Source organism: Conger conger, chromosome 9 (assembly GCF_963514075.1).
Source record: "Conger conger chromosome 9, fConCon1.1, whole genome shotgun sequence".
NCBI classification, from domain to species: Eukaryota; Metazoa; Chordata; class Actinopteri; order Anguilliformes; family Congridae; genus Conger; species Conger conger.
Window position 1 is genome coordinate 37922527 of NC_083768.1, and position 16486 is coordinate 37939012.

Below are 16486 nucleotides of genomic sequence, written 5' to 3' on the forward strand. Positions count from 1 at the left end.
CCACCATTAATCTGTTGATGATTAAAGGAGATTAATAGCTGCAGAGATAATGGTATTTCAAAGCAACCCTCTTATTTCCTGGGGTAATTATAATGCTCTGAGAAGACACCCCCCCCCTCCATTTATTCATTTATACCAGTGCCATCACATAATAGCACGCTGACTTTGTGATGACTTTAGGTCTGCATAGTTTTAGCCATTAGCTTTTATATCAAATCACAGTATACAAGTCAGTGGTAGATATTTTGCATGTTATTTTTTGATACATTGTCTAAGCCCATTGATGGCAGTGATGCCTCAATGTAACGTGCGTGTTGCCATCACTGGAAGGCAGAAATGGACCCCAAGGTTCATGTTCAAGATAATTTTCCACATTCATGTTATTGGATTTACTTTTTCTCAGTATTTGTACAGTGGCTCAGTGTTTCATTTGCCGGTTTGCTTCTGCGGTAAGAATTTTGCTGGCTGGGAAAAAAAATACTCGACAGTAGGGGCAGTTGCATATTTGCCTGTAACAGGTGGAGAAGTCATTTGTTGTAAGATTGCCCATCATCCATTGTGGTTCAGGGTTTGCTTTTCACACAACCACCACCACCACTGTGGCAAAGGTGAGAGTATATGTTATATCTTCCACCGAAGCACTTAACCTCGTTAGCAATAGCATTTTGTAGATAACTTTTAAAGATTTTAATCAATCCTTTAGTGGGACTTTTGTTGTTTATGGATGGTGCGACAGGAATTTTCAGTGCCGTTGACCGTAATCGTGACTGTGCTTTTGGTTTTACCAAGTACTTTTAAAAAGCTAATTGTATGAGTAATATGGAGAGAGATTAGTCGAATATTATTCAAAAATGCGTGTAACATGATCCACAAATAAGAGACCTATCACAAATGTATAGTAAATGTATATATCCACACATAAATATATCTACTTATACACTCACCGCGCACTTTATTAGGAACATTTTTACTTTATTAAACCTTTTATTAAACTTATTCATGTGATTATCTAATCAGCCAATTGTGTGGCAGCAGTGCAATGCATACATCCACGTAGATACGGGTCAGGAGCTTTAGTTAATGTTCAGTTAACTGCATCAATTGAATTAGAGGGTTAATGTGTTTCATGGATTCCTGTCTCTTTTTAAAGTAATCCTGCTTCATCAGTTGAATTAGATTGTTAATGTTTTTTTTTGCATTCTAGTGTTAGGGTCAGTATTCCTGCTTCGTCAGTAGAATTTGAGGATGTCTTGTGCCTCTTTCATCATCACTTTGTTGTCCCGGTCCTTGGTAGGCTATAACGGAGTTGGGAGCCTAGGTAGTTGTCTCCCTTGCGCTATGGACATACCTACTTCCGACTAGCCTTGTCTTATGCCCATCATAATCAGCCGGACATGAGGTTGGTGCCACCGCCGTTTGTGATTTCCTCTCTTGATTCAAATTAAACTTCTCGACTGTGTTCATAGGTCATTTTATTGGTTGACTAATTGCTGGGGAGTTATGTATTCCCTTTCTTGTTTACCCCTTCCTCATGTGAGGTGCATCTCTTGTCTCTACGGATGCCCCCAGGAAATATTAGTGCTTATCTCATGTGGGTAACTTTTAGAAACCAACTCGGTCGCGTTTGGTCCTTGGACTGTGCTCCCACATTTTATATAAATTTTATTTAAAAATCCTGTTTCTGAAAATATTAGAATATTACGTAAGGATTTACAATACAGAAATGTTGACCTTCTGAAAAGTATGTTCATACTGCTGACTTGGCAGTTGTCTAGAAGATGCTCATTGACACCCTCCACAACGAGGATTAGCCACAGAAGGTCATTGCTGAAAGGGCTGGCTGTTCGCAGAGTGCTGTATCAAAGCATATTCATGGAAAGTTAACTGGAAGGGAAAAATGTGGTAGGAAAAGGTACACAAGCAACAGGGATGATCGCAGCCTTGAGAGGATTGTCAAGCAAAGCCAATTCAAGAACTTGGGGGAGCTTCACAAGGAGTGGACTGAGGCTGGATTCAGTACATCAAGAGCCACCACGCACACGACGTGTCCAGGAAATTGGCTACAAGTGTCACATTGCTGGTGTCAAGCCACTCCTGAACCAGAGACAATGTCATAAGCATCTTACCTGAGCTAAGGAGAAAAATAACTGGACCATTGCTCAGTGGTCCAAAGTCATCTTTTCAGATGAAAGTAAAATTTGCATTTCATTTGGAAATCAGGATTGCTTGAAGTCCAGTGTGACGTTTCCACTGTCAGTGATGATTTGGGGTGCCATGTCATCTGCTGGTGTCGCAGCCGTCTACCTGGAGATATTAGAGCACTTAATGCTTCCGTCTACTGACAAGCTTTATGGAGATGCTGATTTCCTTTTCCAGCAAGATTTGGCACCTGAACAAAAAAAGGCTTGAAATATTTCACTTCATGTGTAATGAATCGAGAATATATAAAAGTTTCACTTTTTTAATTAAATTATGGAAAAATGAACTTTTCCACGATATTCAAATTTTTTGAGATTCACCTGCATTTTGTCTTTAAATCAAACATAGCCTGAACGGCCAAAATGAGAGAGAAACTGGCAGGACAGTATTTGCAGACAAATACATTTTTAAATAATACTTGGATTTACTTGCTTTTTCCATCCATCCATCCATCCATCATCACCCGCTTATCCGGAGTCGGGTCACGGTGGCAGTAGGCAAAGCCGGGTATTCCAGGCGTCCCTCTCCCCAGCTACGCATTCTAGCTCCTCCTGGGGGATCCCGAGGCGTTCCCTGGCCAGGAGAGATATATAATCTCTCCAGCGGGCTCTGAGTCTCCCTCGGGGTCTCCGCCCAGTTGGACGAGCCCGGAAAACCTCCAAAGGGAGGCGCCCGGGAGGCATCTTGATCAGATGCCCGAACCACCTCAATTGGCTCCTTTCGACGCAAAGGAGCAGCGGCTCTACTCCGAGCTCCCTCCGGATGTCCAAGCTCCTCACCCTATCTCTAAGGCTGAGCCCGGCCACCCTACGGAGGAAGCTCATTTCGGCCGCTTGTATACGCGATCTCGTTCTTTCGGTCACTACCCAAAGCTTGTGACCATAGGTGAGGGTTGGGACGTAGATCGACCAGTAAATCAAGAGTTTCGCCTTCCGGCTCAGCTCCCTCTTCACCACAACGGTCCGGTGCAACGCCCGCATTACTGCTGACGCTGCACCGATCCACCTGTCGATCTCACGCTCCCTTCTACCCTCACTCTACTTGCTTTTTCTCATATTAAAAAACACATTCTAAATGCTCATCTTACAAAGATGGAGAAGTTTGCTTCCAACTGCTGAAGTAATTTCTGCTGTCTGAGTGTGATTTCACCTGGTAGTATATATAGGCAACATACATGGTATCCTCCTAAATTGGTTTGTGCTTAAGACACTGTTGTCCCAGCAACAAGCCTGTCTATTTCCACCAGGGTTGTCTGCATTCTGAGAAAAAGGTACAGAAATTGCACCTCTTACAAAGAAATCCATGTTTAGAACTTTTTTATCTGAGCTGTGTATAAATAGAAACAAAACATAATTGAAATGTCTGTTTCCTACCGGCAAGTATTTTGGTACTGTTAGTTACTTCCGGAAACCGACTTTTCAGCACTTTCATGCATAGAGCGTACATAGAAACTGGAGAGGGTGGGAGGGTCAACACATTGTATTCACATTTTATTCCTCCAGGCTTCAGACAAGAGATTGAAGACATGGTCCCATAGACTTTCTATTGTAAAAATGTAAAAATTCAATATTTTTCCAAAACAATCATCGTTTCCTGAACTACGACACATAATGAAATTTATTTTTGAAAAAAATGGAGCAATCAGGATCATCCCTGGATTAGTGCACTAATGTATGCTATCTGGTGGTGGATGTGGGAACAACAAGTAATTACTGTAGAAAAAACTAAAAATCTCCTGCTGCCCAGCAGATCTCCCGAGGTAGAATCGGCAAATGTAACACAAAACCACTCTATACAACTCAACAAACAGCTGTGACCTTTAGGTCAGAACATGATGTGCATTTCTTTGTTACTTTTTCAGTTTTAGCTGTTCTAACTGAAATAATTCCTTTTTATTATCGCAGGGAAATCTAGCTACAGAAGATTGTGTATTAATATCACCATCTGGAGTAAGAAAGAGCAAATTAAATATCTGTGGACTATAAATAAATGTGCATAACCTCAGACCATCTGTATATACAGTGCATCCGGAAAGTATTCACAGCACTTCACTTTTCCCACATATTGTTATGTTACAGCCTCATTCCAAAATTGAATAAATTCATTTTTTTCATTTCTACACACAACACCCCATAATGACAACATGAAAGAAGTTTTTTGGAAATCTTTGCAAATTTATTAAAAATAAAAAACTAAGAAATCACATGTACATAAGTATTCACAGCCTTTGCTCAATACTTTGTTGATGCACCTTTGGCAGCAATTATAGCCTCAAGTCTTTTTGACTGATATGATATGATGCCACAAGCTTTGCACACCTATCTTTGGGCAGTTTTGCCCATTCCTCTTTGCAGCACCTCTCAAGCTCCATCAGGTTCGATGGGGAGCGTCGGTGCACAGCCATTTTCAGAACTCTCCAGAGATGTTCAATCGGATTCAAGTCTGGGCTCTGGCTGGGCCACTCAAGGACATTCACAGAGTTGTCCTGAAGCCACTCCTTTGATATCTTGGCTGTGTGCTTAGGGTCGTTGTCCTGCAGAAAGATTAACCGTCGCCCCAGTCTGAGGTCAAGAGCGCTCTGGAGCAGGTTTTCATCCAGGATGTCTCTGTACATTGCTGCATTCATCTTTCCCTCAATCCTGACTCGTCTCCCAGTTCCTGCCACTGAAAAACTTCCCCACAGCATGATGCTGCCACCACCATGCTTCACTGTAGGGATGGTATTGGCCAGGTGATGAGCGGTGCCTGGTTTCCTCCAAACATGACGCCTGGCATTCACACCAAAGAGTTCAATCTTTGTCTCATCAGACCAGAGAATTTTGTTTCTCATGGTCTGAGAGTCCTTCAGGTGCCTTTTGTCAAACTCCAGGCGGGCTGCCATGTGCCTTTTACTAAGGAGTGGCTTCTGTCTGGCCTCTCTACCATAGAGGCCTGATTGGTGGATTGCTGCAGAGATGGTTGTCCTTCTGGAAGGTTCTCCTCTCTCGACAGAGGAATGCTTCAGCTCTGACAGAGTGACCATCGGGTTCTTGGTCACCTCACTGACTAAGGCCCTTCTCCCCCGATTGCTCAGTTTAGACGGGCGGCCAGCTCTAGGAAGAGTCCTGGTGGTTCCGAACTTCTTTCATTTACGGATGATGGAGGCCACTGTGCTCATTGGGACCTTCAAAGCAGCAGAAATTTTTCTGTACCCTTCCACAGATTTGTGCCTCGAGACAATCCTGGTTCGGAGGTCTACAGACAATTCCTTTGACTTCATGCTTGGTTTGTGCTCCGACATGCACTGATTTTGTGCCTTTCCAAATCATGTCCAATCAACTGAATTTACCACAGGTGGACTCCAATTAAGCTGTAGAAACATCTCAAGGTTGATCAGTGGAAACAGGATGCACCTGAGCTCAATTTTGAGCTTCATGGCAAAGGCTGTGAATACTTATGTACATGTGATTTCTTAGTTTTTTATTTTTAATAAATTTGCAAAAATTTCAAAAAAAACTTCTTTCCTGTTGTCATTATGGGGTGTTGTGTGTAGAATTTTGAGGCAAAAAAATAATTTATTCCATTTTGGATTAAGGCTGTAACATAACAAAATGTGAGAAAAGTGAAGCGCTGTGAATACTTTCCGGATGCACTGTACACCTCCGCATTTCACTATTAGGTCAACTGCGAAGTGAAACTAAGAGAAATATGGTCCCTATGGAAACAATGATGTGGAGCGATGTGATGTTTAGACAGCTTGAAAGACCTGCGTTATGCACTCTGCACAGAAAAGGTCTCCTCGATATATAGACATGTCAGCATCATAGAGCTAATCCACGTTGGCAGTGACATGTTGGGTGACAAAGAAAGACCGGCACAGGTGAAGGTCAAGGTGGAATTAAAGGGCGGTGGTGGGGGGCAGGGGGTGCTATATGAGAGCAGCCACCAATCCATCAGAGGGGAGAAGAAAGCCTTCCCCTCCCTGTAGGGTTCAAAACACGACATGTCAATCATTCCATCATGAAAGCTGATATTCGCTGATGTTCGTCAGATAGCTTGATTTGACAGCGGACATCTCGAGATTAAGGGAATGAAATCATGTCTGTTCCATTGTGTCCAGCTGCCTATTTCTGCATTATTTCACTTCGTCAGGCTATACGTACAGACCTGTAGATGTGGCCATACATTTTAAATACACATCGAAAAATGAATGCATAAATAAATACCAATCCACTTTTACTGGCATTGGAAATCGCATTGAAGCCATAAATTTAGTTTTTTATGTAAATTTGCATTGCATTTTCACATAGTGCTTATCATTCACTGAATTCACATGTGGCATGTATGTGTGTGTGTGTGTGTGTGTGTGTGTGTGTGTGTGTGTGTGTGTGTGTATTTGTAGGTGTGTGGGTGATTTCAGTGTAAAATTCCCTTTACATAAAATATGTGGACACTCTGGTATGATAAACAGATAGGATGCTTTGTCAACACACACACACACACACACACACATGCTGCATGGATGTGAATTCAGTAAATGATAAGCACTATGCACAAATTCAATAAAAATCATATTGAATCTAAATATCGCAATGCTGGTGATAAAAATGACTGTACTGGCATTTTAACAAACAAACATTTTATAGACAGTTGGTTTATAATGTCTGTAAATCTGGTGAAAAACAACATTAAGTTCACAACATGTGATAGCATTGGTTTTAAATGTTTATACATTTCTTGACAAAATCACTATGTTGACAAGATTTGATGTCCAAATTGTGCCTGCAGGTAATACTTCAGTTCTTTTACCAGCTGCTGACATCATTTTGGAAATTGAATGCAATCTATCTGTTTGCTTTTCTTTATGCATTTCAGTCTGTGTTAAAGCTCTCAAAGATTTTATCCTATTTTGGGTTTTTATGCTTGCTTCGTTGATTTTGGTTTGCTATCATACCTGTGTGATTTCAAAGCTTTTATATAATGGATGGAAGTTATGAGATGGTTTGAGACTGAAACCTGGAAAAATATTTTCCTGGCAAACAAATAAATAAATAAATAAATAAATATTGCCTTTGGCATCGTTTTCAGCACAAAATATCTACCTTGTAATAAAAGCGGCAAAATGTTTTATTCATAACGCTAAATAAGGGCTCTGCTGTGACAGGATAAGGCAGTTATCTGAAGTTTAATGGCATGAAGAAAAGGAAAAAAAACTTGAGCAGGGGTTTCGCTTAAATTGTGTTCGCTTCCCTTTCTTTGCTGCTGGAGAAATGGATTCATGCTGAGATCTGAATGTCCATCACACTCACAGTTCATTTAAAGCTTTCTCCACCAATCCTGTGAATAAAACCCATCTCTTCTGAACGGTATCCCTGCAGGGACGACGGACAAGGTCCTCCAGGTTTTCAAAAGTAAGCGAAGCAATACACATTGAGGTCTTCCCAGTGCTGGACTGATCCATGGGTGGTGGGTGAGGGGTGCTCGGCTGTGTTTTGTACAGATCTGGCAACCTTTGACTCAGAATGTCCAGTAACAAAAAGGAAACAGATTAGATCTTTCCACCACACTGTAGCTAATACAATTAGGAATACGGATACGGATAGGAGATTGCACATATAAGCACCTGCATATCCATGTAGGAGCACAACCCTGAAGCACTGAGGAAGCATTTAGCATTTAGGATTTGCATTAGCACAGATAGACACCAGCATATGCTGAAACATATGCCCCCTGCCCTGAGACACTAGAAGTGCCCTTTTGTTTAGTTTTTTGGTTTGTTTTTTGTGTTAAATCCCACTTCCCTGTTCCTGGTTGCAATATCGCTCTAACCGGGTCTGTGCATGACCCCACTTACAGTAACGGGGGGAACTTTCCCCCACTACCGTGGCACCCACTGGATGGCACCAGGCAGCTATTTTGTACCAGAACACTCTATAAGATATTCCACTATAAGACCAGTTAGAATATACAGGAAGCAAGATATAACTTTTTTCAAGAAAAACACATAAAAATTGCTGCAAGAAATATGAGTTCCTGGAATCTTTGAGATGGTGATTTAGTAAAGGAGCTGGCCCAATGTCAACATGAAGCTCTCTGGCTGTGGGTGCTTGGGACCCTGTGGATTCTCTCCTTGGTGGGACGGCCTTATTCTCCGCGCAGGTATACTGACCCCATCAGTTTGCTGAAGGTTATTTGAGTGGAGGCTCTGCTTTTTGCTGACCCCCACTTCAGAATGTCATTGCTGCCCGCTGTGATGGGTGGAGGGCCAACGAGGAGCCCCAAGCCCCTTCCTGTCTTCCTGTCTGAAAATGTGGGAATAATTATGAGTTTGTCTGAATCGTTGTGTGTGGTAGTTGTTCTGGCCTGCATGAGGTTTGAACCCATGCCCCATTGGTCATAACTGTAGTGCCCCTAAAGAGCTGTTCTGCGTCTTCCCCGGTGCTGGGCTGTACAGAGCGCAGCGAAGGCGGGAGACGATCTTCCTCTGCGAGTGGCGGAGAATAGCGCATTCGCTCCGCTCTTTGTGCCCGCCCCTTCAGAGCGCGTGAATCAGAGGAGCGATGCGATTAGCGTGAACGCTCAGACCTCTTACCACGCCCACGGAGGCGTCTTCGCTGACAGGCCGCGCCAGGAATCCCACGGCGACGCATGGCGGCCCAGTCGGAATAAAGAACGGCGGGGATAAGAACATTAAAAGCCCCGCGTGGAGAGCCGAAGCTCGCGGCGCTCCGTAACCAAACAAGCGATGACTGCGGTGGTTGTTTTATACACTCTTTTGTTTATCTAATTATCTGCATTTCGCAGGCGGATTTGTTACTCGATTTCGAGGGACCCGTCCGCCCACGTCTGTTATCGTGGCAGTGTGAAAACACTAGTCATATCACATGGGTGTCTTGAAAGTGGCAACAGTGCCACCTGGGAGATATGCTCTTCCAGTTCCTGTTTCTTAACCTGACGTGGTGATACCACTGCATTACTCACTGGGGGGGTGGGGGGAGCTTCTGTCTATCAGATTGATGTCTGTTATTTGCCGAGGTCATGGTTGTGTATGTGGATTTTCTGAATTGCTTGCAGTTATGTATCCATCTATATGTGATAGATTGTTTCTCACCTTCGAGTAATTGGTACATCTGTGTTAGATGTATTCTGGTATCTTGGCTTCTGCCGGGTGGATTGGCTATTAGTCACAGAGGTTGCGATGTACTTGGACATAAGGTATGCTGGTGGTGTTTGGGGTGTGTGTAGGTGGGGGGGGGGGGTGAGAACTGATGAAGGTAATTCAGTCAGAGGTAGTAACCTCCCAGAACAAGACATAATGATTAAATCTGTGCTGTCAGGGGAGCAGGGCTAAGATTACACCAAACCTCTCACCCTCTCACTAATTGCAAATTACAAAAACCAGTCCCGCTGATTCCTCCTTAAAGGAATGGCGTTGTTGTAGAGGGCGCCTGGTGCTGCAGAAGATTGACCTTTCCATCAGCACGTCTCCTGTAATTTGCGGACGAGCCGGAGTTTGGCTATAACCGGTCTTGCGGCCGACGTGGCAGGGGCGTTTTATTGGCCTCTGTGAAATAGGGCCGGTGTGCTGCATACACCCCAGAGGGCACTAATCCGCCATGACCCACGGTCAGACCGCATGCGTTTAACCGTGAAACGCGCGCTCGCTGAGTGCACTTGCAAATGCTTTCTAATTTCCCGTTGTTTGACGGCATGGAGGGCTTATTGCTTCTTAGACACGCATCGCTGTCCAGCAGGGTTGCAGCGTGATGCAGGAGGTGGTCATTGTGCAGCTGTTGTAACCAGCAGCGCTATTGTTTGAAATCCATTCAGAAGAAAACAGATAAATTACCTGTTTTTCTCTACCCTCACATTTGGAGCACCCTACTGCAATCAAAGCATCGTTTCTGTAGTATCATGCGTGAATTTAGGAGGCTGCATAATAATGACCTGTGTCAACTCGTAACCCTCCAGCTAAGCTCTGTGGCTGTTGCTATGGAGGACCACCCAATCGACCGAACAGATAGCTGTTACAGCATGTGTTTACGTTGTGTGTATGCCTACACAAATCATTGAAGAAAGAAAGCACTATTAGGTGATGAGGCAGGGGAACTGCTGCTTTAAGAGCCCCTGATGCTGTTAATATTGGGCAGCCAGCCCCACCCTGCCTCTCCCAACACACTGCAACAACCTCTGTAATATGTATATTTTGAGATTGTAGAGTTATAAGCTTATAACAGATATTTAGACAAAAATGAGTTGGTGTCATAAATATGTTTATAGGGCAATTTGTTAGGATTTTGATATTGTACAATCAGAGTACTTTTAGGGTGTGTTCAGTTTTGCTGTGTTGTGAAAACTCTCAAAACTACCCAGAAAGGAGATAGAACCTAATAATTCTGAGGTCATGATTTTCTGTACAACAGTATTTTTACAAATATTTGGCTGAACTGTAGAATAAGTTCTCTATCAGCAGCTCATACAATTTTAAGAGCGGCCCCTATCATACCATTGTTTTTTTTAATGCATCTGTATCAATTATTCCTGTTAAAAAAAGGACATTTCAGGGGTTAAATCTGTTGTATGGAAAAACATAGTAAATGTAGTTATTTTCTGATTGAAGCCTTCCATAGGCAGGGTAAAGGTTAATGCACCACCGTAGCTGAATGTAAACACCCTGAAAATGCATTAGGGCTTTGTGTGAGATGGATGGGATGCTTTGTTTGTGTTGCCTGTGTTTTTTATTACTATTATTATTATTATTATTATTTTACTTTGCTCCCTTATAATTTGCTACTTGCGTAGCTGCAGAGATATTGACACCTCCACCCACCAGCGTATCTCAACCCCCTCGAGAAGGTCACCCTCCCTTCTGCAAAGCACTAACAAACACACCCTCATCCTTGCAGGTTTTTCCTCCTGTGAAAATAACTGTCTGCTCAACAGTGTATGCACTCAATGAAGGTTTATTACTTATGTACATAATATGAATTATCATCCTTGCCACACGGTGAATTCACCAGCAAAATTCCAGACCAAAAATGCATGCCAACCATTCTGTTGGCCCGCAATAACTGCACCCTCCCACTCCCAAAAAGAAAAAAGCACCCTCCTTGCTTCCTGTTGTGACAGGCCATCTTCTGCCCGAGCATCCTGGTGGGTGTTTTGTTATTAGCCGTCAGTAATAGCCGCTGTTGTGCTGTGTCCAAATGGCAGCAGCCCTCTCTCAGCATGCTGCAATCACGCCTGCACTTTCATCAAGCCATTGTGAGCCATGGCATTACTCTGGAGCCCAGTGCTGAAAGAACACCCCAAAGCAGCAGCAGCAAGTAATTACAAAAAAAATACCCCAAAAAAAACAATGAGAATGTGTGAAGCAGGTGAAGAAGGGCTTGGGGGTTGACTTGTGGCTTCCTTCCTGCTAATCCATTTTACAACACAATGTTCTTCTGTAAAGACATGCTCGGGGCGAGTGGGCTGGCACGAGGTTCGAGACTGGGGGGCAAATGACCCTCTGCATGGCGAAATGAGAGAGGGCCAAGGAGTGGCTGGAAGAGATCTTCAAAGGAAAACACAAAATGGAGGGAAAATCTACAGTGCCTGTTTTGTACTTGACATTATCGTCATGGAAACAGAACAGTCTCCATGTACTAATACTACTACTACTACTACTACTACTAATTCTACTACTACCACTACTACCACTACTAATTCTACTACTCCTACTACTACTCCTACTACTAATAATAATAATAATAATAATGATAATAGCAGTTGTTGTAAGCATTATTATTCCACATGTACAGTTATGTAACATTGGACAGCATTAACATTTTTAAATATGACTGCAGAACTGTAGCCTTAGGAAGTCTCAAGTTAAATTAATTTCCCTATACTGGAGCTTTCCTTTAATACAGCAAATGAGGGATTACTAATAATTCACAGGGGTTCATTCGTTTTGTCATCTGTTTTTTGTCATAGGTATAAAATGATGGCACAGATAGTCCTGTCTCCCTGCCAGCTCAGGGCTTGTGTTTGCAGGACAACACATTGCATTTTCAGTGATATACCTTAGTGCAGCATAACTAATTTGGAGTAACACATTTACATTACATTAAACCCCTTTCTCATACTCCCATATACCCTTTCGTGTTATTCTTCTGTTCCAGTCTTTGCGCATGGTTGGTCTCGCAAGGGATTTATAAATTATCCTTGACATGCGGCAGGAAAAAAAAATCATGTCAATCACTTAGCCCTCTCAGCCATAGAATCACACATAAAATGACAAACAAACAATCAGTTAAGTCAAAGTCAGATTTGCATCCAGACAGTCATCACACCTGGGCTCTATTTTTAAGTGCAGAGTTAAATTTAAGATAAATCAGAGACATAACGTGGTGTGTTTCTTTAATTTGTTGCAAGACGCTGTTGGTTACTGCCATCCAATAAGTCTTTCATCCTCGTCGGATTTTCTCTGAACCACTGCTTTGTCTTTGTCTAGAATTAACAAGATTTCATCATGTCTTGATCGTATAAATGGTCTGGAAGAATGCAATGGAAATAATGATCAGTTGCCTTAATATTAATTACCTTTTTAAATCAGACTGTTGATATTCACATGTCTGATCCTAAAATAAATATTTTTGATATAAAATTCAATTGAAAATGTACGACTACTACTGCTGCTACTACTACTACTACTACTACTACTACTACTAATAATAATAATAATAATAATAAAAATAATAATAATATTTAGCTAATGGCTTGATAGTAAAAGAAGGTCCTAAATCATTGGCTGAACACCAACATGAGCGTAGAACAAATGCCATAAAACATAATAAGGTCACACCTGAGCAGTCATACTTCCTGTTAGCTGCCTCAGCGGCCAGCAAAGCTGTGGATCTCAATGCAGATGGCGAGAAGGAGACGGCGCTCTCGTTCCGCGTGCGAGGCCTGCCGCCCCTCCCTGAAGACAGGCGGATTCCAGACGCAGTGTTGAAGGATCAAAGGGTTCGCGCTGAAGGAGATAAATATGCCTGCGCGTCGTGTTTCCTTGTGGATCTGAGGAGCCTCTATATAAGTGCCTCAGTGGAGATGGGGCTTTGGAGAATCCACATTTAACAAGTTGTGTAATCCCTGTGATGTTGTCTTGCTTGTGTCTGAAAGATATATCCAGGCCTTATATATGACAGTTGAGCTGCAGTGGACCCTTTCCAGTCTGGATATATGTTAACTAATAGTATGCTGCACTGGCTTCCTTCTGTGTTTGTTGCGACTTCTATTCCTTTACATGAGCATAAACAATCGATGAAAGATGTGTTTGTGAATTTAGTGGGCACTACGGGTCACTTGGTTGCATTTTGTCCAGATTTTGCTCAAGCTGACTGTCATCCCTCCCATCTCTCTCTCTCTCTCTCTCTCTCTCTCTCACACACACAATCTTTTATTTTATTTGCAGTACAATTTCTGTAATGCATGAGTCTGTGAGTATCACAGTGATATCTCACTACATGCAAATCTCTTAGGGAAAGTAATGGGCTGTCTTTCTTTTATTGGCAGCTCCACTCCAACTCAGACAAAGGTGATGGATCTGTCAGGTACCTGCTCTCTGGAGAAGGTGCCGGAACGATATTCATCATCGACGAGGTGACAGGAGACATCCAAGCCACAAAGAGCCTGGACCGCGAGAAGAAGGCACACTACGTGTTGCACGCTCAGGCCATCGATCGACACAGCAACAAGGCGCTGGAACCCGAGTCGGAATTCATCATTAAGGTTCAGGACGTCAACGACAATGCCCCAAAGTTTCCCGACGGCCCATTTGTCGCCACGGTGCCCGAAATGTCGAATATTGGTAAGGCTGGCCCGGTCCTTTCCTTGATGTCATTATGAGAGCAGCCTCTGGCTGTTGGCTTACTGTTCTGCTTTCTAAAAGCCTGTGTACATTAGCCGGGTCATAGGTTTTCCCTAACGGATTACTGAGGTCATTTATCTGCCCTGTAAGAGGAATTTTTTTAGGTCATCCTGAGCAACGGAGATAAACAGATTAAATGGGGGATTTATTTCTGATAAGGCTGTTTATTCAGGCCCGTTACACCCTTCCACATTTTTTACTGAAATGTTTTGGGTTTTCCTTTTTCCTTTGAATGCATTGTTTATATAGTTTTTTTTGTTTTTTTTTACCTCATATTTCATTCTCTTTTACAATATTTCAGAGGTTTTAGTTCCTGTCAAGAACTGCAGGGAGATTAAAGTTTAAAGAGGTTGCATGTGACTTTCCTGCCACATTGTGACTTTCATGTCTAACATGAAACAGAAATCTTTAGAACTGTAAATCCTTAAAAATACATCTCTGTGAAGTTAACTTCAAGAGGTATTACAATGTAATCTGTGTAATTACAATTGCTATGTTATAAATATCCTTATACTGCTTTATTACTAGTAGTTTTCACAGTTGAGCCACTGAAGTGCAAATTAGCATTTTTAAATGCTAATTCCATTGTAGCCACTGTCTAGCTTACTAGCCACAATCTAGTTTCCATATTTACTCTGTGTTGCAAAATCTCTGTATTATATGGATTTTCTTTTTGTGAAGTCACCCAGCTGTCAGTAGTGTTTGAAATAAATCACATTTCTGATAGTGAAGTGAATAGCCCAATATTTTAGAGTCCACTTCATCAAGGGAAAGAGCTCTTTGGTTGTTTCATACACCACTTCTGTTCTTGCCTCCTGCACTGTTTGGAGCTCAAGTTGACCCACACTAGATTTTTTGTTGTAACTCTGGTGAGCACTATAATTTCTGTACTGCAGAGTGGTATGTGCACTGCCCTGATGTAGTTGAAAGCAGTTGTGCGTTATGAGGTAAGTGTGCCACTCAGAATGGGGCCAGGAGTTTGCATTTGCAGATTCTTTTGTGTTATGCTTTCTTCCCCGGGAGTCATTCAGTTCCCTGCTCGTGAGTCATGAGGTATGGATCTCACTCAGTGCTATTTAGTAGCATTTATCATAAGGAAATATTGTACACGACATTACAAGCTTTCAGAGGATGCTCTTATTCAGACCGACTTGCCCAGCTTTTGCATTTGTACAAAGCATCTATTTATACAGCCGGGTATACTGTAATACTGAAGCAATCTAGGTTATGTACCTTGCTCAAGGGCGTAATGGCCGTGTCCTATAATTGGGAATTGAACCGACAAACATTTAGTAACTGTACTAAACTGCTGCAGAAACCGCCATTTTAACAGCTATTAGTAAACAAGTAATAAAAGATAAGGAGCTCTTTGAATGTTAGCAGGCTTAGTGTCACTTGAGTTTTCATTCTGCGGCTTGTAGGAGCTCTCCAACCTGGGGACGTGTTGGAGAGCCGCAGAAATCGCCACCCCCCAGAGAATACGTTGATTGGTGATTGGTTACTAAGAAGGTGGGAGGTGTGCTCCTTTTCACAGGCCCTGTTTTGTGCTATCGATCCCGTAGTTGGCTTTTGTGTTCCCATTCCTCCCTTGTCGTAACTTGTTTCAAATCAGAACTGGCAGCACAATTTGTTGTCGCAAAAGAGGACGCTGATTTCATTCAAATTGTGATCCGCAGTTAATCACGCCATTGACTCAGCTAAATTCTCAGGAGAAACATTTCACAGTCATTGTGCTTCCCTGCCTCACTGTTAACCATTCGCTGCTCCATTCTACTGAATATTGAAACTTCACCGATGTGCAGTACACACCAAACCATTTGGGTTAAATATGTACTTTTCCGTACATGATAAGCCTCTGTTGACTTACTCTTTGGCATTTTAAGTTATACCTTTTGCAGTGAAACAGACATTCCTGGTGCACAAATGATGCCTGCTGGGCTGCCCCATCTCAGATGGTGTGATGAAAGTGGAGGAGTGCATAAGGCAGCCCTGTTGACAGGAGGGTGGAATGTTCCCACTTCTCTGCAGTACCTGGTCTACTGTAATTCGCATGGGATCCAATTCCTCCTGTGTGTCCTCCAGTCAAACGCATATGAATACTCACTCGTGTTTGATCTTTCAAAACGCATACGCATGCAGCGACAGCGTGCTTGTTTAGCAGATGTCTTTGTTCAAGGAGTATGGAGTATTATTTCTTTATTTAATTGATTTAACTTACCTGTGCCTGGGGTTACAACCGCAGTACCAGAGCAGAGGTTCTTCAGTCCTGGTCCATTCTGATGAATACAGGCCTACACTGTTGCTGGGCAGGCAGAAGCTGAATCTTTTACCGATGTTTTGTACTTTTTGTAGTTTAGTGTTAAACTACCATTTGTGGTCTCACTCCTGCCTTAA

At 42.5% G+C, this 16486-nt stretch overlaps 1 protein-coding gene across 2 annotated transcripts in view; it reads left to right on the plus strand.

Moving 5' to 3' along the window:
* The window catches only part of LOC133136504 (cadherin-18-like), a 77981-nt gene that overhangs the window by 21853 nt on the left and 39642 nt on the right, over positions 1-16486 (plus strand). For both annotated transcript variants that reach the window (XM_061254053.1, XM_061254054.1), the window contains exon 3: positions 13738-14032. In XM_061254053.1, coding sequence (XP_061110037.1) covers positions 13738-14032 — 295 coding nt within the window. The remainder of the gene's footprint in view (positions 1-13737; positions 14033-16486) is intronic.